The sequence below is a fragment of the Meriones unguiculatus genome, chromosome X (genome assembly GCF_030254825.1).
Source record: "Meriones unguiculatus strain TT.TT164.6M chromosome X, Bangor_MerUng_6.1, whole genome shotgun sequence".
Lineage (NCBI taxonomy): Eukaryota > Metazoa > Chordata > Mammalia > Rodentia > Muridae > Meriones > Meriones unguiculatus.
In genome coordinates, this window is record NC_083369.1 from 76,521,457 (window position 1) to 76,548,693 (window position 27,237).

The 27,237-nt window shown below is 41.7% G+C and overlaps 1 protein-coding gene across 5 annotated transcripts in view; it reads right to left on the minus strand.

The window, feature by feature from the left end:
• The window catches only part of Septin6 (septin 6), a 76,397-nt gene that overhangs the window by 37,915 nt on the left and 11,245 nt on the right, over positions 1 to 27,237 (minus strand). For all 5 annotated transcript variants that reach the window (XM_060375334.1, XM_060375333.1, XM_060375335.1 and 2 more), the window contains exons 2-3: positions 23,740 to 23,854; positions 14,719 to 14,914 (exon numbers count right to left, since the gene is read on the minus strand). In XM_060375334.1, the coding sequence (XP_060231317.1) occupies positions 14,719 to 14,914; positions 23,740 to 23,854 (311 nt within the window). The remainder of the gene's footprint in view (positions 1 to 14,718; positions 14,915 to 23,739; positions 23,855 to 27,237) is intronic.

The following is a 27,237-nucleotide window of genomic DNA, read 5'->3' on the forward strand; positions in this document are numbered from 1 at the left end:
CAAGCACAGCTTCTCTGAGGGTACAATAATCTGGGCTGCAAGCACAGTGAGATCCAAGAGAAGGGCAGTCCAAGCAGTAAGCATGTAATAATGATCCTGAGGCAGAAGCTAACCTAACACGTTTTAGCAACGGGAAGAAAGGTGGGGAGCTAAAATTTAGTGCATTAAAGAGGAATGAGAAACTATCAACCACAGCTACATAACAGAAACAGCCTACGTGCCTATCAACTGATGACTGGATAAAGAAAATGTGGACCACCCATACAATAAAATATCTTCAGCTATAAAGACATTCTCATATAACGTGACTAACACATGTGAGGCCCTGGGTTCAATCCCCAACAATGAGAAAGGGGAAAGGTTGGAGGGAGGAAGGCACTCATATACAAATTCCATATGATTTCATTTATATGAAGCACCTAGAACTGTGATATTGACAGAGACAGGAAATGCAATGTTTACCAGAAGCTGAGGTGAGATAGGAATGGAGAATTGTCCAGTGAGTTTCCTTTGGGGGTGAAGCAAATGTGTAGGACCTACACAGAGGTGACCGTTGAACAACAGATGTTGGGTGTCAGGGTATTAAATGCCACTGGATCATTAATCTTACTTGAGTTTTGTCAAGAGTCTCAGTGGTTTGGGTACACATTGAAGTCTGAGAAGTGCTGTCATCTGTCATCCACCTGTTTACCTGACTGAAACCTAATTTTGTCTTGGAGACACTATCACCCAGCAACCATCTCCAGGATATGTTTCTTTTCCCTACAACCCATGCACCTTGAGGTGAGATAAGATGGTTAAGTGTGTAGCCCTCCTAGACAATCCCTCTAGACAACTCCTCTTCCTCCATGTCAATGTAAATCCTCTTTTCATTGAAGGCTGTTGAGATTCAGACCTTCATACTGAGGGGAGGGAGGGAATGGCAAAGTGAGGTGCCTGTTTTAGCATACTAAAGCAGACCTGGCCTCCAGGTTCTCCCAGTATCCCTTAGTCCCAACCTCATCTTTTCAGCCTAGGGGCTGGGCTTCCTCTCTCTGGGAGGCTCTTCACTATAAAATCCAGACAGTTTGGCTCTCTCTGTGTGTCTTTCTCCTCCCTCCCTCTCTCCCCCCTCCCTCTGTGAATTGTCTCTTTCTCTCTCTCTGACTCCCCCACTTTTCTCTCTCCCTGTCTTCAAAGTGACTTCCCTGACCTTCACCTGTGAGATCAGTCAACCCACCCAAGAGCTGCTGTCCCCAATAAACCTGCCTTTATGTACTCTTGAATTTGGCTTCAATTCGCTCATTTTGTTGGTGGAGAATACCTTTCATTGACCTAGCCCATCTTCTTTTGACCCAATCTTTCAACAATCAATCACTCTAGGTGATTACAATGTACCTTCTAACAACTCATCAACTTTCAGGATCCACATGCTGTGACTGCCTTGACTTCATAACTTTGGCTTTCTGTTACCACCCAAGAAATCCTCCCTGAAACACCCAACTCTCTGACTGCAACTTGGTATCTACTAGCTGTCTTAGGTCTTTGACCCTTCTAAATATGATTTATCCCTCAGGATGCTCAGGAATCTGCTCCCTTTCCTTATTTCACAGAATATCAATGGCTTCCTGGTCTCACTTCCTTCTCTGCCAAAGATGAATCACATGGCTGGTCAATTGAACCATGTTTTCTTTATTGAGATAGGGTCTTGTTATGTTGGTCAGGCTGGTCTTGAACTCTTGGGTTCAAGCAATTTTCCTGCCTCAGCCTTTCTAGTAGCTGAGACTACAGATGTGCAACACTGTGTGGATCATGAAACATTCTTATCCACACCATCAGCTCTGTTCCAGCCCTGTCCTTCCATCTTGCTGGCCCAGGAAAATAATAAAAACTGAATAAATTTCAGGTTCCAACTACTCTATAGCTGTCAAAGCTGAAAGAAAGCAAACAAAAAAACTGTGGGTCTCGACACTTATAAATACATGGCCTGACAACTCCCATGTGTCCTGGGTCCCGGAACCCTGGCTAGGGGTGGCTAGGTAATAAAGAAAGGATAGACACAGGTACAGTGAAGCTGGGATTAGGGTAGGCTCTGCTACCTGTACCCTAACCACTTCGAACCTCAGTGTGCTTATCAGGTACAGCACAGGGACTAGGGCTAGCTAGTCTCTGTAGCAAGTCTGTGAAAGTGACCTGCTACAGAGTGAAATGTCTGGGAGGAGGAAGCTGCAGTTGCTAGTGTTTGCACACACTGATCAATTATAAACACTCAAACTCAGAGTCCCAACCAAAAGGAGACTTGCCATTTCTCTTGAGCCTCAACCATTTGGGTAACAGCTTTTCCAATTGTCCCATGGGTCGAGGCCTTGGGATGTCCTTGATATGGCCATGTCCATATCATATATACATTCACTCACTCAGGGTTTTCTCTGCTCTCTACAATACCCTCTCACTTCAGATGAGCCTCTAGAGTACTATAATAGCCCTTTTACTTGGTCTTCATTGGCTCCTTTCCCACTATTCGCATTGCTCGTTCCAGACATTCATTTGATTTCTCAAGCTCCAATATGATTCCTGACCCTGTCACTCACATGATAGTCTGACAGCTTACTTTGCCAGCAATCCTGAGGCTGCAAAACTCATACAATCTCACGCCCTGTGCTTTAAAAATGGACCCACCCTTCTGCTTCCTTCTAGTCTAAGAATGAAGTATCTCTCATCTTTTCAAGGCTTGTTATCCCTATGCACATGTTCTCATCCCTTGAGGACGCTTTGCAATCCTTGCTCCATCTCCTCTCTTTCTACTGACTCTTTCCCTTCAACCTATGAGCATACTTAAGTCTTCTATCATCTCAAAAGAGAACTTTTCTTAACCCAACCCAATCCTCCTCAACTATGAACTTCTCCAACCATGTTCTTGTGCCTTCCCTTCCTTAAGCTGTCACATTTGGAATCTGTACCTAGCACATGTGCCCAATAAATAATAACTGGATAGATGGCTCTTTTTTTTTTTCTTTCTTTCTCAGGTTTTTTTAAAGAAAGGGTCTCATATAGCCCAAGCTGGCCTCAAACACACTATGTAGCAGAGAATGACCTTGAACTTTTTTTTTTTTTTTTGCAGTACATGGTTATTAACACAGAGACCTACAACTGGACAACATAAACAGTGAGAGACCTTGGATCATTCAAACATAAATGGGATATTGTTATCAAGTCCTTCCCTTCTAGGCTCAGGGATCTGTGTAGAAGAAGAGATGGAAAGATTTTAAAAGCCTAAGGTGGTGAATGACTTCATGGAAAGAACATCTTTTGGACACAATAGGGCTGATGCACATATGAGCCCACAGAGACTGTAACAGCAACCACAAGACCTGCACAACTTCGAGCCAAACAAAACCCCAGCATAGAGAAGACCGAGTGCCTGCAAACTTCCACCCCTAACCAAAAGCTATTTGTAATTGATACCAGCTGAGAGAGGGAAAATCAGTTTTCTCCAATAGATTGACAGTGGCTAGATCAACCATACACCAAGGCAGGCCCATGCTCAGAAGGAGTCGTTGATCAACACAAAACAGACTTCATATTTTTTTGTGTGGTTTTTTGTTATGGTTTGGTGATGTTTTCTTTTCTCTTTGGGGTTTCTTTTGTTTATTTTATGTTCTTGGTTTTTTTTTTTCTCTCTTTGGAGAGAAAGAACATGGAGTTGAGTGGGTAAGGAAGTGGGCAAGATCTGTGAAGACTTTTGAAAGGAAAAGACTATGATCAAAATGTATTGTATAAAAAATTAAAAATATATATTTATGTGTTTTTAAATGTACATGGGTGTTTAACCTGCATTCACATGTGTACCATGTGGATGCAGTACCCATGTAGGCCAGAAGAAGGTGTCAGATACTCCTTGTACTGGTTACAGATGGTTATGGGTTGCTATGTGGGTGCTTCTAATTGAACCTAGGTCCCCTGGGAGAGTATTCAGTGCTCTTAACTGCTAAGCCATCTCTCCAATATCCTTCTTCATTTTATTTTTTTAAAGATATATTTTATTTATCATTTATACCGTATTCTACCTGCATGTGTGCCTTCATGCCAGAAGAGAGTACCAGACCTCGTTATAGATGGTTATGAGCCACCATGCAGTTGCTGGGAATTGAACTCAGGACCTTTGGAAGAACAGCCTGTGCTCTTAACCTCTGAGCCATCTCTCCAGCTCCTTCATTTTATTTTTAATCATGTGTATATGTAGGGGTGATATGTGCTGATGAGTATGGATGTCTGGATAGACTAGAAGTATCAGATCCTCTGGAGCTATAGTTACAGATGGTTATGGGCTATCTGACATATGTGATGGGATTTAACTCTGCTTTCCAGAAATGCAGTATGGACTCTAATTGTTTCCAGCCCTATGACCCTACCTTTATCTACTAAATGCTAAGATTACTGCCATGCACCACCATGCCAAGATTCAAATAGAAGTTTCTTGAAAGAACAATCTGTTTAGTTTTTTGAAGGAAATTCTAATTCACTAATTCACTTTCAACTCATCATAGCCTTTTTTTTTTTTTTTTTTTTTTTTACACCATGTCAGTATCCTAGTTAATATATCTAACGGGCACTTTTGTCATTAAGTGATGAAAACTTATGGGCATTATCTTTATTTTCCCTACCAATTTATAGCTCATGCAGTCATTCATCAAACACATACTGAATGCCAACTGTATTCAGGGTAGCTAACTTGTACTTATCCTTGATGACTTCAAGACTTAGCCCAGCCTTTCTTGACCACCTGCTTGTCCCTCTTATCAGTCTACAGTCTGGATTCTCACAGTAAGGCCTGGTCACTAGTTATCCTCTTTGTTTCCTTACTCTGAACCCCTCACATCTCTAATACTGTACTTAATCCCATTGAGCAGAATCCGCATACACATCAGTCCCCTCCATTGAAATGAAAGCTCCTTAACCAAACGCTGTGCTTTATATTTTAGTAGTAGGCTGGCAGAATGGGTCAGAGGGTCTCAGCACTTGCTGCTGAGCCTGACCAGCTGAGTTCGATGCCCTGGACCCACATGGTGGATAGAGAGAAACAACTCCCACAGGTTGTCCTCTGACCTACAGACATATATCCTGACATGAATTCACTAACACAGCTGCTATTGTATAGTGGTTTCCTCCGAGACAGAAACACACCATAACTGCAGAGAAGTTACTTAAACCAGAAGGTAAACAACTCAAAATGGCTTCAGGAAGTCCCTGAAACTGACCAGACTCACTTTGACTCCTCACTTCCAAGACCAGGCAATAAAGACTGCTAATTGTTTCTCTCAATCAAGCCAATCTGCAAAGTAGACACTGGAACAAGCCAAGCTTCAAAGAATACTTTCAGACCAAACTAGCTGCATGGAAGAAGCAGAAACAGGCTAAGCAAATTTTAGACCAATTGAGCCACTTGGAAAGGACACTCTCCAACCTGTTGAGTTGCTGGCAGGCTGTGCAGTGTGCTCCAAGTTCCCAGATTTATGAGCTCTCACCTATGCTGAGGTAGACCTTGGCAACACAGCTGTCTTTGAATCATTTTTACTGCTCTAAGTAACTCCTTACCTGTACTCTGCAAGCAACCCCAATAAAACTCATTGGTTCACCAAAATGGACTTCGCTGGTATCTGTACTTTGTCTGTTGTGGGCTCCCTATCTGGGGTAAGTAGAGATTTGTGCCATGTCTCCCCACTTTACACTTGTCACATAATACTGTCCTCACATGTGCACACAATAAATAATAAATAAATAAATAAATAGATAGATAGATAGATAAATGGATAAATGGATAAATAAAGAAATAAACACAATGTTTCTTAGTGACACTAGCCTCTCATATACTGTTACTGGCACACTATAGACATTTAACAGTTGATAAACTGAATAAGATCCTTTGTACCCACTTAGATGCTAAGTTTTGTGGATTCTCTCAAGTCTACTCCTATTCCACAGCCTATAACTTTCTGTTCCTGTTTAAGCATTCATCATTTATCCCATTCTCTACAACTGCCCCTGCCCTCCTTATCTCTCTTCCCACACTGCCTTATCTCTTTTCCCAGCTTTTTAAACCCACTGTATATACCTACTTTATCTATTTCCTTTTTAAAAACAGCATCCTTTAAATTTCCTTTCAATCACACAATCTATAAATGCATTCTTCCTGTCTTATCAGTAATCACTGTTTTCTGTCTGCTGAATATTGTTCCAGAGCTTTCCTATATATTTATATGCAGATATAGAGAGGGTAATTCATTGTGTTAGGGAGGGGGAATTTTCATAAATGGCACTATGACACAACTTCTCATTTTTGTAACAACATGATCTGAGCTGAATCCGTGTGAATATAAACTGCAAATACAATCCCATGGTATGGTCCCATTATAGCTAATGTCACTGCTCTACTGATGGACACATAGGCAGGTTAAAGATTTTTAATTTGATAGCCAGTGCTGCAGTGAGCACTATTGTTTCCTGTAAGCATGTGCATCTGTTTTCTGGGCAACCTAAAGGAAAGTGGAACTTCCAGGTCATGAATCATTCATATTCAAGAATTTAATGGATGCTGCCAAATTAGCCCTCCAAAAAAAAAATAAAAATAAAAAATCTGTATCAATTCACACACCCACATGAATGAAATTCTCTGGTAATTAGTGGCTAGTTTACCATTTTTCATTTTTGCAAATCTGAGAGTGAAAATAAATCATTGTTTTATTTTCCATTTCCCTAATTGCTGGGGAAGCTGAATGAGCACCATTTCATAATGTTGATTGTTCCATTTGTATTTCTCTTTCCAGTCAATTATTTATCTCTCATGGAATTACAGAAGGCCTCCTTGCATTTAAAATCATTTTCTATTGTATAAATTACAAATATTTTTGCCCCATCTGTAGCTTGTTTTCCCTTTTGCTTTATGGTATTTTACACTTTGAATCATAAAATCCTTCTAAAATGTTTTATTTTTATCATTTTTATTTACATGTACGTGTTTGGGTGTGTGCATGTGAGTGCAAGTGTCTGCCACAGAGGCATCAGATCCTTTGGAAATGGAGTTACAGTAGTTATGAGCCACCTGCTGTGGGTGCAGAGAATCAAACTCAGGTCCTCTAGAAGAGCAGTATGTGCTCTTAACCATGAAATCATTGCTTAAGCCTCAAACTACTTTTCCTGTAATTAACTTAGACCTAACACTCTTTTCTTCTTTGATTTTTAGACTTTGTTTCACAACTCAAAAAGCCTTCTCTACCCCCAAAGTTATAAAAATAATCTCCCACATTTTCTCTTTATATTTTTAGATTTTGTTTTTAGTCCAACAGGAATCTATTTCGATAAGCAGTGTTAGTGTGAGAGGGTCTCATTTTATGTTTTTCTAAATGGATGGCCTATTTTCCCCGGCACCACTTCTGTCCCTGCTGACTTATGGATGTGAAATTTCCATGCAAATGTGAATCTGACGTTGTACTCAATTTTCTCTTCTGTTCCTTTCCCCCCCTGTTCTGATGCCCCTATGTCCCATTTACAAGTAAGAATGGCAAGCTAATTTCTACCTTACAATCTATGGGAATGATCAGTCCTAAACACATTGAGAATTTTCATGCTGCCAAACCCGATGGATTTTTTTTTCAATTTTGCTTTTCTTAGATACCATTTATCATTTCATCTTAAATGCTACATAATGCTACACTCCTTTGATTCTTATCAATAAAATCATGATCATAATAATACATTCTATTTACTAGATAGTTACTCTATGCCAGGTATGGTTTTAGCATTTTTTTTGTCATTTATGTCAAGCATGTTAAACCATAACCTGATATCATAAAGATTATTATGGTTTTCATACCCACTTTACAGGTGACTTAAAAACTGATGCATTGACAATTGAACTATCTTGCCAAAGGTCCTTGGTCTAGTAAATGGCAATATGAGATCTGAACCCTGGCCTGTTGAGACCAAAGCTTAGATTTCTAGCTACTCTTCCCTCTAGCTTGTCTTGAAAATTCTCACTCTTGGGTTCTTTTTTATCCAGCACTCATTTATTTTCTTTTTTCAATTATTAGTAGTAGTCAGGGTTTTTATGTGTTGGTTGGTTGGTTTTGGTGGTATTTATTCTGAGACAAACTATCACTATGTAGTCCTAGCTAGGTTTGAATTCACTAAGTATAACCAGGCTGGTCTAGAACTCACAAAGATCTGTCTCTAACTCCTAAGTGCTGGGATTAAAGACATGTACCATCATGCCCAGCAAGTCTTGTTTGTGTGTGTTTGTGTGTGTGTGTGTATGTGTGATTTTTAGACGATGTCTTATGATGCAACCAAGCTGGCATCAAACCCACTCTGTAGTTGAAGCTGACCCTGAATTCCTAATCTTCCTGCCTTTATGTCTCATATGCTGGAGTCTAGGCATGCAACACTATGAACAGCAAATTCATTTGCTTGTTTGTCTGTTGACAGGGTCTCAAGTATCCCAGGCTTGCCATAGATTCACAATGCAGTGAGGATCATATTGAACTTCAGATTCCCCTGCTTATACCTTTCTGATGCTGGGATTACAGGTGTGTGCCACCATGCCTGGGTGTAGTGCTGATGATCAGACCCAGGTGTTTTTTTGTTTTGTTTTGTTTTGTTTTTTCATGCTAGGCAAGTACTCTACCAACTGAGCTATAACAGTCTCTATTTTAATATATATTTTTTTAAGTCAGGGCTTCACTGTGTAGCCCAAAATAGCCTCAAACTCTTGATCTTTCTTCTTTAGCCTCTTGAGCACTTACATTACCAAGTCCTGGAATTACAAGGGTGTAACATCAAATGTGAGTCCCACCAGTTTGGGTTGTTTTGTCCTTGTTGAAATATATGCCACAGAAAGTACAGGGTGTTCTGAAGACCTGCTTCAATGCAGCTGCACTGACACATGTGTGGTAAAAGACCCCTGACACTTTTTATAGGGCCCAATGACACTGGCCTATAGGCCTGCTAGTAAAGAAGCTGAGGGAGGGTTACGAGGAAGGGAGACCACGAAGTCGAAGCCTGTCTGTGATACAGACAGAGAGAGTCGGAAGCTAGCCTAGACAGCTTAGTGAGACCATGCTTCAAAATATAATTTAAAGATGGTGGGGAATATAGCTCAGTATTAGCATGTTTGTCTAGCATGCAAAAGGTCCTAGGTTGAAGCTCCAGTACTTCATTAAGAAAAACAAACCGCTTTTTATTACAGATTTCAGCTTACTTCATTCTTGTTCCCTACCCTAATCTCAGGGAAGCTTTATCATTTCCTATTTGGGTTTGCACTATTTGATTTTTTAAAAATCTATATGTATCATCTAGTTTATTCATTTAGTTAGTTAGGTTTATGTTTTTGTTTTTGTTTTTTGTGGGGTTTTTTTTGTTGTTTTTTGTTTTTTTTTTAAGACCCCCCTAAGTATGTTACCCACACTGGCATGAAACTCAAACTTCCTGCATCAGCCTACCGAGTGTTACAATTACAGGCACGTGGCCCCGTGGCCAGCTATCAATTTTATAATCGTAAACACTCCTAAGAATATCCTAGAAATAAAACAAAAGTAGATTAGCATCTAAGAGGCAGTATCGATTTAGTATTTTCAAGCCATCATGATCAAGACGCTGTCCATATGCGAATGTCTACAACTGGAGGGACTGCAAGAAATTTCATTGAAGACTTTCCAAAAAGAAAAAATGCAGGTCACAGTAATGCTCAGATTGTGGCCCAACGACTCAATTGATGGGGGTCCGGTGTTAAGGGATACTCAACCCAACAAGCAATCTAATGAAAAAGAAGAAGAGTAAGCAATCTAATAAAAAAGAAAAAAAAAGAGTGATGGAGGCCAATGAGATGATGCAGCAGATGAAGGTACTTGCTACAGAGCCTGAAAATGTGAGTTTAAGCTCAGGGTCTCTACAGGGTAGAAGGACAAAACTGACTCTCTAAAGTAGACCTCTGAGCTCTACTGTATGTGATGGCACAAGTACACATGTGTGCATATGCATACACACACAATAAGGAATTAATATGTAAAATGTGTAAGTAAATGTAATTATTTTAAAAAGAGGTGTCTTCTTTTAGGGTTTCATATAGAAAACACACTATGTAAAAAAGAAAAAAAAAAAAGAAAGAAAATAAGCTATGTTTCAGTTCCTAGAAAACTATATGTCTACCAGGGGATAACAGTCTAAGCAGGGATAAGGTAGAAAGTTGGGGGAGAGGAGGGAGGAAGTGAGGTAATCCAAACTAAAAATATATGAAAAACCTTATAGAAGCCTACTAATTTGTAAGCAATTTAAACAAAAGTTAAGGCTGGAGAGATTGCTCAGTGGTTAAGAACAATCACTGCTCTTGCAAAGGATCTGGGTTTGGTGTCAGTATCCATGTACAGTTCACAACCACCTGTAATTCCCATTCCAGGGGATCTGACACCATCTTCTATCTTCAAAGGCATAAAGCTTCAGGCTTAATCCCCAGTGCACTCGCACACACTCACACACACGCACGCATGCACATGCACACACACATGCACGCATGAGTGTACTCTCTTATTGAATTTAAGGCTGATCCATAAGAGGGAATTCATGACTGTTTACTGTACACTTGGCCAAAAGCCTATGGCTGGGACACTAATAGGTTGGGGGACACATGCTATGTGTTTTTTTTATTTTTTATTTTTCTGAGCGGTCCTGTTGTCAAACCTCCTTCTAAACATTTATGTTTATACCCATAGATCGGTGCCGCCCTCATCCTCGCTCAGGCAGTTTCTTTCTGCAGTGGGCAGCAGTTAATACAGAGATCCATAACTGGTCATAGTGCTAGACTGAGTGCTCAGCCCTAAGTGGCACATCTATATCAGCCTTCAACAATGGCTCAGGGACCATCAAAGAAGAAGAGATGGAAGAATGTAAAAGCTGGAGTATGGCAGGGAATGCTGTGAAAGCTGTGTTCTGGATACAACATAGTCTCACAAGTCCAAAACATCTACTGTTGTGTAGACAAGACCTGCACAAGATCAAGCCAGTCAACAATATTCCAGCATAGACGGCAAGGGTTGATGAGGGCCCTCCCTTAGCTGAGGAGCTACTGGCAGATGGTAGCTGCTAGAAAAGAGTGGGCCAATTTTCTTTATGGGTTCAGCTGCTGATAAGTTGTCCATGCCCCAGTGGATGTATGCATGTAGGTGGTACCAATCAGACTCAGTGTGATATAAAGGGGGGAAAAAGATGGGAGGAGGACATGGGGAGGGATGTGTGGGAGTGGGAGGAGTAAGTGGAGGATGGACATGATGAAGATATATATTAGATAGATAGATAGATAGATAGATAGATAGATAGATAGATAGATAAAATTTTCAAGGAATATTTTTTTTTTAAAAATTTTGAGTTTTTGAGACAGAGTTTCTCTGTGTAGCCCTGGATGTCCTGGAAGTCATTCACTATGTAAACCAGGGCTGTCCTCAAACTTACAGAGATCTACCAGACTCTGCCTCTTGAGCCCTGGGATTAAAAGCATGTGCCACTACCTCCCAGGCTAAAAATATTTTTAAAGAAACTATATATGTTCATTCACTATAAGGGCAAGAATATGACTTTAAGGAAGAAGTAAAATTTGTTTTAGATAAATTTATGCTGGTTTGAATGAGATTGGTCCTATAGGTCCATCTGCTTAAATGCTTGTTCCCCAGTTCATAAATTGTTTGGGAAACATTAAGAGTTGTGACCTTTTTAGAAGAGGTGTATCTATAGGTGTGGGCTTTGAGGTTTCAAAAGCCCATGCCAAGCCTCACGGTTCTCTGCTTTATGCGTGTGGATAAGATACAAGCACTCAGCTGCTGCTCCAGGTCCATGCCTGCCTGCCTGCTATCTTGATACCCTCTATACTGGTCATGGACACACCCCTTGAAGATCTAAGCAAGTCTCCAATTAAGTGCTTTTTAAAATAAGAATTGTCTTGATTTTGGTGTCTCTTTGCAGCAATAGACAATGACAAGGGAGAAATAGAAATTTTTAGATACAGTCCACCTAAAAAGCAAGAGAATCCTTGAGGATAATTAGTATATACTTTTCTGAAAATGCAGAACAGAGGCTGAATGTGATGATGCCCACCTGTAATCCAAGCCACCTTGTCTACAAAGAGAGCTTGAGGTCAGCCAAGGACACAACACCAAACCCAGGAGGCTGGAGAAATGGTTCAGCAGTTAACAACTTGTACTCTTCCAAAGAATCCAAGTTTGATTCCCAGCAACCCCATCAGGCAGCTAGCAAATGTCTGTAAATTCAGCTCCAGGGAATGTCCTACCTTCCTGTGGCCTCTACAGGCACCTATATTCACACACTCACAGCCCCACTCATACACACACATACACATGTACCTGTGCTTAAAAACAGAATAAATCTTAAAAAAAAAAATAGAATAAAGGCCTGGAGAAACGGCTCAGAGGTTAAGAGCACTGGCTGCTCTTCCAGAGGTCTTGAATTCAATTTTCAGCAACCACATGGTGGATCACAACCATCTACAATGAGATCTGGTGCCTTCTTCTGGCATGTAGGTGGACATGAAGAGAGAACATTTTATAAATAATAAATAAATCTTAACAAAAATAAAGGGCCTGGAAGAAGGCTCAGTGAGTTAAGCACTTGTCACACAAACATGAGGGTCAAGAGAACCCATGTAAAACTGGAGAAAGTAGCACACAACTGTAATCCAAGCAGTCTTACAATTGGATGGGAGGCTGAGACAGGAGAATTCACTTCCTGGCCAGCTAGTCTGGCATATGCATAGAACAGAAGACACAAACAAACAAAACCTTCCAAACAAGGTTGAAGGCAATGACTATCACCCAAGAGGTTGTCCTCTGATCTCCACATGTACCATGGCACATACGCTGCAGTATGTGTACCTACACTTGTATACATAAACACATACAACACGAAGATTTTTGAAAGGAAGGTTAAGAGGCCCTTTCTGCGAGTGTACTACCAGCGTTTCCTTCCCTACACCAGCCTTTATCACAGCCTCACCCGAGAGTCTCGTTCAGCCCTCACATGCTCCCCCGTACTACAGCTTTTTCTGGCTCTCCTCCTTCCTCTCTGCTTGAACCTTCTTGGTCTCTTTTTACAATCCTCTCCTCCACTTGCTGGCCTCACTGACACCCTGAGGTTTCTATGTTTAGCACAGCTTCCTGCGGTGACTGCTAGGTAATCTTACATGTGTACACGGTTGGAACAGATCATTTATCTATGTTTCTAGCCTAGAACGTCTCTGGACTTGTAATTCTGTATGGTCAACTGCCTGCTGCTGATATTATGAAACATCTAGACATTCTACACATAGCTCAAATGGGAATACCTTGTTTCTGGTATTTTAAAGTCTGGTTGTCTTATATATTTCATAGGAGGCCATCATAACTGAGCTATTCACCAAAGCTAGAAATTTGGACCCTATTCTGGATACTTCTGCCTTCCCAGCCCCATATCAAATCTTTATTAGGTTTTGTCAGTTTTACTTACCCAATATGGAATCCATTCCCTCTTCCTTATCTCAGCTCCTATGTTATGTCTTGCCTCGATTTCATTGGTCTAATGTTTCCTGATTGGTTTTACTTTCACAGTGTATCTCCACAGTAGCTCAAAGGATTGTTCTTGATGGCCAGTAAGACTACATTCTGCTTCTTAGAACTTTTGAATGGCTCCATATTTGCACATTCTATGAACCTCTCTGGGATCTGACCCCCATTTACCTCTTTTATTTTCTCCCTAGTTCACTTCAACTATTAGCCCAGGGGAAGTTCTAAGTTTAATGGGGCCAGATGCTTATAGAAGTCAAAGGAGAACCCAAGAAAAAGACTACAATATCACTAATAGTTACGGGGCTGTGGAAGGAGCTCCTGCACATGAGACCCTCCAAAATGAAGGTCTTCATTGGCTTCCCAAGAAGCTTACCTCTCTACTGAAACACACCAAGCTCACTTCCCTAGACCATAACAGTTCTTTGCATCACTTTGCCCTTGAAAAATAGGGCTGCTTCCTGGATTGCCTTTCTCTCTAATCACCTGTCTATGTTGTCAACCCATCAAGAGTTAGCTTAGATAAGGCTCTTCTGTGAAGGCCTGTCTGCCTTCTTTGTATGGAATTGACTGTTCTTGCCCTTGTGGTCTCATTGCAATCTGCCCTTTACCTCTTTGTATTATCCTTGACACAACATACTCCCCTCTATGGAAATTATTTGCTTAAGACAGGCCTTTATCATGAATGCCTCAAGAGCAGAGATTAAGCCAAACTTTTTTAGGTTGCAAAGAGTACAGGAGGGCCTGGCATAAGGCTGAACAGAATCAAGGCTCCAGTCATGTGTATTAGAAAGATACCTGTTAGCTGATCACAGCGGTACACACTTGTAATCCCAGTACTCAAGAAGGCAGAAGCAGGCAGATATCTGTGAGTTCAAGGCCAACCTGGTCTATGAAGTGAGTCCAGGACAGCCAAGGCTACACAGAGAAACCCTGTCTCAAACAAAAGACACACTTCTTTGGCAAAGTAGATAGAGTGGCACAGTTTTTGTAGATAGGGACCCTGCAATGATGCCATGCTTACCAGTTGCCTACCCATATCGCTCTAGTTAGATAGGATGGGCTCCAGAGTCTGTGTTCTCTCCAAGATTCCCATGGTAAGCTCCTTTCCATGGTTTACCTTTCAACCCGCTGACTTCCTTACCTGTCCTCCTTGTTGATCTGGTCCCCAAAGCCCATGGTGCTCACAATTGTGAGCTTCAGCCCCACATTGCTCTCCTGGAGGTCATAGGTGTTGGATCGGAGTTGAACCCCTGGCTGTGTGTGGGTGGCTGGCTCCCCCTCAAAGTTGGTGTTGAACAGGGTATCCATGAGGGTGGACTTGCCCAAACCTGTCTCCCCTGAAAAGCAAAAGATAGCATACAGTGACTATGTAGCCATTATGCATCATATTTCACAAATGTGTGAAGGGAGAAGTGTATATATTAAAACACTGAATGAGAAGTCCTGCAGAAGTACATAGAATATATACGACCAATTATATGAAAAGGGAAAGCACGCACCTGCCAGCAGCAGAGAGCTCACAATATTAGAGAATTGGGCTAACTTCCAGTTTAGCCTTCATATTTTTTTCCTGTTCTTTGAAGCTTTACCTTGAACATATACTGCTTTTAGAGGCAGAGAAAGAAATTTTATATGTACAGATAGAGAGGTATAACTATTCCTAGAAATAGACTGTACAGAAATATAATATACTCTTACTAATTCTTATCTCTGACTGGCGGGCATATATATATATATATTTGACCTTTTCTTTAGTTTTTCTTTATTTTCTAAGTAGGACATGTAAATAAATACCAATTGCCAAATTAACACCCTCTCCTCTCATCACCTACCTCAGGTTCTGCCAGGCCTAAATAATGCTCAATCCACACATATCACAGCCATCTCCCACTGGAGAGACTGTATCTACCCTTGGCTTCTCCCAGCCTAGATGATCTTTTAGTGAAACCATTTTTTTGTCTGCTGGGAAATGAACTTAAGCCAGAAATTATTCTTCTTAAAATTCAAACAAACAGACATTTGTTTGCTTAACTAACATGCTGGCTGTGTGACAATAATAAATCCAAACACTAGAATTTCACACTTGGGGGATAAATAGGGGAAGGATGATAGTGAACTGGTCAAGGTTTGGGGAGGTTATTGCTGGGAGACTAGAGGGTACCAAACCATTGCCTAGAACCAAGGGGTCTTTGGAAAATGAGACATCATAGTCACACACTGGAGAGAAGCAAGAGACATGGAGTTAGGCAGGAATCTGATATGAAGCCACAGCTGGGCTCAGCACTAAAGCCACTTTTAATTTCTGTGGATTCAGATTGTATCTGGCTCCTCATCCTACCCCAAAGGAATCAGAAATCCTAGGCATAAAAGTCAGTCTAACCTGGAGACATAGTGTCAGACCAGCGCGGTCTTTAAGTCAGTAGTTAATGACAGTCTGGGAATGGTGGTTGGTACATGCCCTTTATCCCTTGCACTCGGGAGGCAGAGGCAGGCAGATTTCTGTGAGTTAAAGGCCAGCCTCTGTCTACAAAGTGAGTCCAGGACAGTCAAGGCTACACAGTGAAACCCCATCTCAGACAAACAAAGTTAACGACCCTGAACTATTCTTTGTGTACCTTAGACCACACTACTGTTTTAGTAGCATTGTCCCTCTTCTTCCTACCCCTCCCCAACCAAGGAAAGACCTTTGACTTCTCCTCGGTGTTAGATTTACTCTGAGTAATTCTTGGCTTGGCAAATATGCCCTTGAGACCAACAGTACACAAGGCAGTGCAAAAAAAACTGCAAAATGGAGAACTAAAAATTCTTCTCTCCCCACCTTCTCACTGTGTATAGCTTTGCACAAGCTTCTTTTATCCTAAACAATGACCTGCAAAACTTTACCAATGATGAGTTTTTCTATGAACAGATAAAACAAAACAAAACAAAAACAAACAAACAAACAAAAAAAAACCCCATCAATTTAGTATGGTTACCAAGGTCCCCAACCCTATTTCACAGCTAGGTGTGACTAGTGAGGTGAACTGCAGGGTTTACAGAAATCCTAAAACAGACTGTATTTTCAGTTGGGGTGTGCTATATCCATCAGGAACAAAGACTGTCTAAGAAGAGGCCCCTTTGTCCTCCCCTAAAGAAAGTATTCAGGTCTCAGGAAAAAATCTGGTGCAATGGGGTCTTTGGCACAGGAGGTGACAGATTTAGGCATGCAGTAGAACATAGCACCCATTTCCCTACTGAAAGACATCTTGAGACTCACCAGGGCCAGAATCTCTGAGGTGAGAATGCAAGGGTGGGTACAGTACTCTAACTTGACTTCTCTCTGGACAGCCATGTTTCAGATAACTTTTTTTTTTCTTTTCCACCCCCTGACCCCAAGACAGGGTTTCTCTGTGTAGCCTTGGCTGTCCTGGACTCACTTTGTAGACCAGACTGGCTTTGAACTCAGAGCAATCCATCTGCCTCTGCCCCCCTGAGTGCTGGGATTACAGGCTTGTGCCACCATGCCCATTATTTCAAGTACCTTTTAACCATTGTTTTTTTTTTTTTTTTTTTTGTACATATAATGGATTTTCTTTTCTTTTTTGTACATATAATGGATTTTCTTCAACTTCCTCCCTCTTTGTCCCTTGGGATTATTACTGAATATGCCTGTTGCTAGCCTTCTAGACAGTGGAGGGCTCCAGTTTCCCCAGCTCTCCAGAAAGGGCTCACTGCCTCCACATCCTAAGAATTCTCAGAATCCTCTATCTACTTGAGTGTGCCTGAAGAAAGCCTCACATAGACAGTCTCAGTAGCAGCTCTACAGAGCCAGAGACCCACCCAGTTTGCACAGCTGTAGAAATGAGGGCTGGGTGGGGTAGGGCAAGCAGCAGGAAAGGACATCAAGGAAACGGACCACCCAGATACCTGCCAGCACAGAAGGCTTGTGGCAACTAGATGTTAAATAATGAAGGTCTGGAAGAGAAGAACTTGCCATGTCTAGGGAATTGCAATAAACACAGCATTAGAAAGTGGCAAAAAATAAAGCCAGTTCCTCTGGGGGCTTTCGAGTGCTTCTGCTCTCAGTTGCCATCACGATGGGACCTGGAGCTGAAAGGACTCCCTCTTTCAATGGCTAGCACAGACTCAGCCTGAGACTAGAATGTTGTCTCCTCCTAGAGCTGCCTTGGGTCCAATAGTGAATGTGTGTGGGGATATGACACATATCCTGACTAGGATCAGGTCAGCAGATTCCATCATGCCTCAGCAAGAAGGTAGGAACTTGGCAGGTGGCTTCTAGCAGGAAACTCAATGAGTCCCAAGGGTTCAATTTCTCCTGTTCAATTTCTCTTGTTCTCCTCAGCCCTTCCAGAACATGTCACAACGAACAACAGAGGTTTCTAACCCTCTGAACTCATGTTCTACCTTTCACTTTGCTTCCTGTTGACATTGTACTGAAAACAATAATTTTTAAAAATAACATAGGGGATGGAGATGGCTCACTGGCTACAATCGCTAGCTGACTTGGGTTTAGTTTCCAGCATTAATATGGCAGCTCACAGATGACTGTAACTCCAGTTCCAGGGGAACTGAAACTGTCTTCTGGCCTCTGCAGGCACCAGTCATGCATACAGTACATATATGTACATATAGGCAAACTTTCATACACATAAAATAAATCTCTTTTAAAATAATTTAAATTTAAAACTTATTATATGAAACATGCCTTTTGCCTTCAAACTACAGTTCTGGGTGACTTTCCCACCTTGATCTAAAAACAACTATAATCAAAATTTAGCCGTTTTCTATAGTTGATGTCAATATCTGCAGTCTATGCTTCCTTGGACAATTAAGTCCTTGCAAGATAAGAAAGACAAATTTATCTTTGAGTTTGAGATCAGCCTGGTCTACAAAGCAAGTTCCAGGACAGTCAGTGCTACAGAGAAACCCTGTCTCAAACAAACAAACAAACAAACAAAAGCAGAAAGAGAGAGAGAGAGAGAAAGACAGACAGACAGACAGACAAGTCCTAGATATGCTACCACTACATTGTCATATGACAAAATCTGAGCCCTGTTTCCAGTCTGGGTCCTAGTCCATTTTTCCTACAAAAAGGGAAGAAGGTTGACGTCGAAACAGCAAAGATTTTGGGGTTTGGTTTTGGTTTGATTTTAAGACAAGGACTTGAACTTCTAAGTCTCCTGCCTCAGCCTCCCAAGTGTAGCAGATTCATGTGCTCTGTGCCAGGCCTTGATGTGAATAAATACATACTTTCTTCTTTTTTCTGTAGTGTTGGGGATGAAACCCAGGGACCCATACATGCGAGGCAAGCTCTCAACTCCTGAGCCACACCCTCAGCTTCCATAGATTTTATTTGTTCCTCACAGTAAGCTGATAAAGTAGACACTATGCCTTTTTATTTTTAGTGCTGGTAATAGAGCCTGAGGACTCAAGTTGAGCAGGTTAAGCAGGAGCTTTACCTCTGGCTGGGCAAGGTGGCAGGTACTAGGGTTGCAGGCAGATGTTTGTGAGTTCCAGGCCAGCCCTAGAGTGAGACCCTGCCTCTAAAAAAAAAAAATAAAAATAAAAAAGCAACAAAAAAGAGCTCTACTACTGAACTACAATGTAGCCAACCCCTTGCTACTACAGTATACAGTAGATAGAAGAGGAAAATAAGGTATAGAGGGGAGGAGGAACTTGCAAATTCATGAAGCTAGTGAGTGACTTGGTTAACCTAACTACAAATTAAGGGCAAATTGTAGTATTAAGGGTGTGAATAAGAAGTAACAGTCCAAGGAGGGCCACCAACTAATAAGTAGCATAGCCAGTATTTTCTTTTTCTTTCTTTGTTGTTGTTTGTTTGTGGGTTTTTGTTTTGTTTTGTTTTGATTTTTCAAGATAGGGTCTCTTTGTATAGTTTTGGCTGTCCTGGACTTGCTTTGTAGATCAGGTTGGCCTCGAACTCACAGAGATCCACCTGCCTCTGCCTTCCCAAGTGCTGGAATCACCAGCATGCTTGGTTTGTAGCCAGTATTTTCACCAAGAAAGGCTACCTCTGTAGCCCATGCTTAAAACCAATACAATCCAGTGAGGTCCACAAACATGATGTATTTGTTCATTTAATCACTCAAGTATTTACAAAACCTCTGATAATTGCCAGGTATAGTTACAGGGGTTGAAGACAAAGCAAGGGCAAGATAGCCACAGTCCCTATTCGCTTGGAGAGAAGTCTCACTCTGTTGTAAATGGTGGAGCAAGCCAAAAGAAATGGCTGCTGAGTTCAACAGGGAGGTGTCCAAAAGGAAACTCTCGAGGAACTACAACTAGCCAGGAGAATCCACAGAGAAAGACAAGGTCATGCCTGATTGTACAGTCTTATCCTTTCTGTTTCCTGTTCTTGCAGGGGCCTGGCAGACTGGTGTGTTTCAGCCATCCAGGCAGCTTCCCCCATCTCTTCCCAAGCCAGTGTGCACTAACACTGACAACAGATTCAGATCAGCTGTGGTGGAAGTCATGACACCATGGAAATCAGTGCATGCCCAAATCGTGGCCCATTTTCTCCCATCGTGCCTTGCTAGCTAGTGACCAACCACTGTGGCCACTTTCTGCTGACAACTGCCTTTCCCAGAGGCAGAGGGATGTAAACATTAGCTTCTGACCTTCATAGGATACTAGATACCATTTGCATGCCTCCTACAATAAAGCCTCAATCCTGCTTGTTGAGTGTGTTTTCCAAATTCAACAGAGCCCAGTTGAGCCTGGAATCCTGAGCAGCTTCAAAGTAAATATTATCATTATGAGCCTTTGTGCTTCTCATGACCATTAGCGCTGCCAGCACATTTGGATGGGCAAGTCTCTTTGGGGTTCTTTCCCACAAAGCACTGAGCCCTAGAACATTGGTATTGCTGGCTCAGGCTGTTCTTTTGAGACCTCCTACGTGGCTGTTTACAGTCATTGGATCCTCAAATTTCCAAAGCTAAGGGATTAGGGATATGATTTTTGATGGGGTAGGGAAAGGGGAAATCACCTTGCTAGGTAACTACTGTCAACCCTGAGAATATATCAGACTGAAGTCATAATGTACTTATGTCCATGTGCTTAGCTGAAAACATAATAATCACAGAGAGCAATTATTGGTATAGTTAATTTAGTGTACTATAAATTAGGTTCTGGATTCATGAAAAAAATCTCTTTCCTTTCTCTCTCAACCTCAACAAACACACGTGTACATAGGCATACATAAATGTTCAATTTTTACTCTGCTGGGTATAGGCATAAGATCAGCAGGCCAACATGAAAATAAACAATAATGTGAACAAAAATTCTATCCTAGCTCTTCAATAATAATAATCAAGTCTAGCACTGCTATAATTCAACACTAAAAGTCATCAAGGAGGTAAATTTGATAGCCCCATACAGGTATGAGACATAAGAACACAGCACTAAAATTCCTGCAGGAGCAAAGATCACCTTCAGCAACATCAGTGCGGACTCTGCCAAGTCATTGACAGTTCCTAGCATTATGGCTGGGCTGAGATGACAGTCCTAGAGCCACATGTGACCTTGCTGCAAGGCGAGGGTTCTCTGAACAATGGCAAGGTCATGAATTTAGCAAAAGAGTGGGATAATGCACTGCAAGCATTTTTGGATCCAGTACAGGGATTGGTTTATCTAATGGTCCTGTCTATGGATATTATAGGAGGAGAGCCATTTCCTGAAACTTGACAAGTAGAAAGAGAAAGAAAAGATATACGACTTCTTGGGGATGAAAAGGTCTTCCTTTCTTCCCTCCTGTCCCTTCTGAGACAGGAGTCTCTTTCTGCCCCAGGCCTTTCAGCAACTTCATGTCATCAGGTGCATGCTGGAGTACAGGAGATGAGCAATACCCTGGTAGGAACATGAGTTGACTATCCCACTCACCTTTTCTTGATCTTAGTTGCCCTTAGTTCCCTCTTTCTGGGGGGGGGGGCTGGGGAATCTTAAGATTCATGTGACAAATTTCCCTGCACTTTGCCATCGGGTGTCATTCTGACTCACAGGGCTTTACCAGTCCAGTCTCTTGCTCTAGGTTGAAAGGTTGCTGACAGTGGCTTTGTCATTTTGCTTTAATCTCAACTTCAGCCCAGGTCATATGGCACTCTGGGAAGAATGCCAAGGGAATCTGGTATGTGTGTGCACTGGAATATTTCAGTCATCAAATATTGTGTGAAATAAGTTGGCCATTAGCCAAAGATTGATCTTATTAGTTAAACAGAAATTTGGTAGTGCCAATATTAGATGTGATGACATTTTTTCTTGAGATTGATTATCCTGTCTTGCATTTATTTTGTATTCCTATCCTAATTAGCACCTACACATGACTGTGCATTAGAGTTATAGCATTCAAAGACTTGGCAACCTCTATGCTTACGGCCTCTCATGTGTAATCCCATGAAGCACATATTTTTGTCTCATAGGCTCTGAAGCTGATACAGGAGAATGAGTCACTTTTGTTAGTGAGTGAGTCTAGCTGACTGACTGTCATCCATATTTAGAAGTAACCTTATTGCTCTGTTTGTCCTTACAAGTACAGTGAATTCTGTATAGAAAATGACCCGGTAAAAAGTCCTAAAGATGGAGAAGAAAAACAAATCCCAAGAAAATGAATGACTTCAAAATAATTTGAAGACAGTTAGTTAGTTAGTTAGTTAGTTAGTTAGTTAGTTATTGAGACACGGTGTCATCATGCAACTCAGGTTAGACTCAAATTCACAATCTTCTTGTCTCAGCCTGCTAAGTGCTGGGATTACAGAACTATACCACCACATGCAATAGAATTTTTTCCAATACATCAAACTGTAAAGTGCCTAATTCAGTGGTAGTTTGAATCTATGATGTGAATGAGCTCTCCATATGCTCTATACAAAAATAAGAAAAGGAAATTAGAAGAAGTGTTTGTGTTCCAGCCAGTGTGAAAATTGGCATTATTATGGTATTTATACAACCATTAAGGTCTGGAAGGGGGACCCCTGAAAATATGCAGGTATACTTTCTTGTACCATGGGATGGAAATTATATGTTACCACTGTGTTTGTGAATGTCGGGCTTTTAAGGTTTCAAAACACATTCTTAAAGAATGGCAAGGTACCATTGTCCCTCCCACTTGTTTGATGGTACTTAGTTGTTTCTAAAGCACTTTCATGGTCTCAACGGATGTTGCTGGCAGTATAGGCAGTGAAAAGAATAGGAGGCCAGTCCGGCCTGCATTGCTGTTTTTGTTGTTGGCTCTGTCATTATTTTTTTTTTTAGGTTGTCTCAGGTAGATCCCTTGTCCTCCTCAATTCTCCTCTCCATGAGGATAAAAACACTACTTCCAAGGCTCACTTTGCAGACTGGGGGCCCAAACAACTAATGTGAGAAACTGTTGAGAAGTATAATAAATGGCTCCTGTGGACTTAACTCATTCATTCACGTTAGAAATATCATCAAACTCTCCTTGTGCCATGATTAGCATAGCAAGTGCACTAAAACAATGCCTTCCCACAGAGGTGTGATGGTGCATGACCATAATCCCAGTACTTGAGAGGCTAAGATACGGATACCAAGAGTTAGAGGCTAGCCTGGGAGACGTGTCGATTTCCATGTCATCCTAGGCCACATAATGAGACTCTCTCTTAAAACAAAACAAAATACAGCCCAGGCAGAGATACAGATCTGGTAATAAAAGATCTTTGCACATAGCTCTTGGGGTTCCTATGCTTAAGCACCAAATGTACCAAACCTAGACAGCTGCAGAGACCCAGCTGACTGCCCACAACTGGAAGGCAGGCATCTTTATTTCCTCAGCCATTATCTTGCTCCCACTTCTGTCCTGGTTCTCATTTTTCGCAGTCAAAAAGAACCTGACAGCAGTTACCCAGTAGGCCAGCCCCCTTTAACAAAATTTTCCACTGAGTCTCACAAAGCTCTGTTTTTCCCCAAGGTGTGGGCCCAGATTCTGGTCTGAACAGAGGAAAAAATATAATTGCAGCTGGACACTTACAAAAATAAACAAAGGAATAAGAGCAGAAGAGGGCTGGGGGGTAGCCCAAGCCTGCAACTAGATGAGAATGACACAGTATTTAACCTAATTACCTGCAAAGCCACATCTAGCCATTAAGGATCTATATTCTGTAATAGAATTTCCTGCCATGGAAATACTCACCCACACACAGGATGTTGAAGCAGAAGCCCTGGCTGACTGCCTTATTCACCAGCTGGTCAGGCAAGCTGTCAAACCCCACATGTCCAGCCAGGGGGACAGTTCGGCAACCTTCGCCCTAATTTGGAGAGGGAGGGAGAGGAGAAAAATGACAATGTGCTTAAAAGCCATTTGGATCTCCATACTCCGTCTCTATGCATTCTATCATGTGCCAGGAAGTAACGACCACAAAGGCTCAATGTGTCATTTCTTCCCCCAGTCACCCCACAACACAGACACTTCAAAGAATAATGACCCATCATCACGGAATTCATGAGTGCTTAGACACAGGTAGTCAATAGGTTCAGTCATAAATACCACTGTGGTTCTAGACACAAAAAATACATGGGCAGCTTATCCAGTTCATCCAAACTTGGGATGAAATCTCACTTAAATTACTGAGAGGCCAGGGAACCTCTCTGACACTCACTTCCCTTCTACATCTGTCACATGAGACAAAATGATGTACTTTAGAGGTGACCAGAGGATTCCTGTCTGTTTATTAGTACCTATAATGATCTGAATGTGTGCACGCCCGTGCAACAAATGTTCCAAAGCCCTTATAAGGCAGTGAACCTTCTCTCTAGGACACTCCAGAGACCTAGAACAAAGTTGGCACAGCAAAGAAGCTAAGCTCACAGATTTAAGCAGGCAAGATGGCTCAGTGGGTAAAGGTACCTGCTGTCAAGCCTGATGACTTTAGTTCAAAATCTGGGACTCATGTGGTAGAGGAGAGAATTAATTCCCAAAAGTTGTCCTCTGACCTCCACAATTATGTGGCACTCCTCCACAACTATGTGGCACTCCCCCATATGCACATATATACACAAAACAAACAAATAAGGGAATAAGTAAGTAAATACACACAAAAATAAATAAATGTAAAAATAAATTTAAAGAACAGACTTTTAAATCAGGCAGGTCTGAGTCAGAGGCAACCTCTGCAGTTCACGGTAACAAGTTAAGTTCTCAGTCTCCCCATTACAAAGCCAGGAGTTAGTAGCTAATGTGCAGATTACATAGGACAATACTCACACACATAGCAAACTGCCTGGCATGTGGGAGGCATTCAAATAGCGGTTGCCCTTATCACCATACTGTGAGGTTATCTTTGGACCCCAAACTCGCCCATCATGTAGTAAAACACTTATAGCTCCCTCTAGCTTGAAGGGAGCTGTCTCCAGACTTCCTCAGGTTCCTTTAACTCCACAGGGTTCAGCCAAGCCACTCCCAGCCTTGGGAAGCACAGGGTCAAAGCTTCTTACAGTTAATGGTGTTTTACAAAACAAGGAGAGTCTCAACTCAGGCAGACTTCCAAAGAACCATGGGAAAGGATGAAAAGGGCCTGCGTGTGCTCATGAAATATGCTTACTGTCAGTGGTCACAACAGAGGGTGGGGTGTCATGAGAAGGGTGGGGAATGGAAGCTGGAAGCAAATGAATGTCCCAAGAAATGATGGGTTATGGAAACAGGCAGAGATTCTGTGGGGTGAGGCTGCACCAAACTTTCCATAACCAGCAAGATGCCAAAAGCAACCCCAAAGGCCATGGCTTGTGCCAGGAGGACCATACCAGCATCCCAGGTTGTGCCAGCAGGCAGCGCCTGTGTTGACTAGACCTGCTGCTAGACTAGGCGTCACACCAAAAGGGATGAGATGTGATGGTGGAGGAGCTGCTCAGCAAATGATGTAGTCAGACAACCCCTTAACCTAGTGTGTGTGGGTCCCTGCTCCCATCTGTGTCATCGGATTTTTCAAGAAATTGTGCTGGTGACCACCATCTGGCATGTTTATTCCTCACATCTCTCTGAGCAAACTCCCAAAAGAGTGCAATTGACAGACTGCCATCATTGAGTCAGGTTGATGCATTCCTTGCTCACCTAAAGAAATTGCATGAGGTATCCGCATCACATTGTTGTGTACTTGCTTCACCCCTTTCCAGTTCCCTTTCCCCATTTCCCATTCTTTTTCTTGCTTAAAGCAAACAGTAGGCTGGAAATTTACCACCTTTGGTTCTCAGCCCTCAGCAAAGCAGAGAAGAGACTTCTGAGCCAATATGCTCTCTCCAGGGAGCCTCCTACATAGCAGGCCTCAAAATTGGGACAGACTCACAGTTGAGGTTTCCAGAGCCATATTTTATCATTTCTTCCTGTTTCCAAATTCAGCACTATGAAACTTTAGTGCCCCAAAGTCCATGGATTCGCAAACTAAAGGTAGCAGAGTGGAGAGAGCTCCTTACCTTAACAGTTCACTCCAAAGAGAAAGAATTATCAAATACGGGGCCTAGGATGTAGTTCTGTTGGGAGAAGGCTTGCCTAACACGCACAAAGCCCTAGGTTCAATCCGCAGCACCACACAAATGGGGCATGGTGCTGCATAACTCTAATCCTCACACTCCACTGCTAAGCTCTACCGCCAGTCCCAGTTCCCCACTTTGGAGTCACAAGTGACGTTAGGTGACCTTAATGTGTGGATGTCACCTTGCCACTTCAACACCACTGAATTCATATCCTGTCCCTACTTCCTTATTCTGGCAATCACTCAAGTACTCTATAGCTAGAATGAGCTTTTCAATGCCTGCATGTATGGCTGGAGAGATGGCTCAGCATTTTAAGAGCACTTGCTGTTCTTGCAGAGGTTCCGTTCCCAACACTCAAAATGGTGACTCGCAACTATGTCCAACTGCAGTTTCAGGGGATCTGATGACTTCTTCTGACCTCCTAAGGTACCAGGTCTATACATTGTATGTATACATACATGTATGCAAAACACTCATAAAACAAATCTAAATTTTTTTTTAAATATCATGGCACTCCCTGCTCAAAATACCCCAAGTCACTCAAGTACATTGCTTGTAGAATAAAGCCTATACCCACCCTTTCGCTGTTTGGGGCTCTTTATACTACAGTGGAAGATAATGGTGGGAACACGGTGTTTGGTAAATTTTCATTTTGAGAAAGGGTCTTATGTATCCCATGCTTGTCTCAAACTCAACGTATTGCAAGGAATGCTTTTACACTGTTGATCTTTTTTTGCCTCTACTTCCCAAGCACTCAGATTAAGCCTATGCCATCACATCCAGCAGAAATTTTTAGAAAACATAGAAATTATATTATCATTCTCCCATGATGATCAACATGTCTATGTTTTTCCTGCCGGTCACTACACTTTATTTTAACAAAATACGGATACTATTATCTGTTCCTTTTCCACAATCTGACTTAATACACTGACTCTTAATACAGATGTTTTCCTAAGTAATTAAGCATATGTCTAAATCATGTCTATAGAACAGTGTCTTTTTAAAGATCTGTTTTATTTTCAAAGATGTGCACTTGTCTTTGTCTGTGTAAAAGTATGTGCACATGAGTGCAAGTGCTGTCAGAGACAAGAGAAGACAGTGAATCTGTTGAAGTTAGAGTTCCAAGCAGCTGTAAGCCACCTGCTATGGATAATGGGGATCA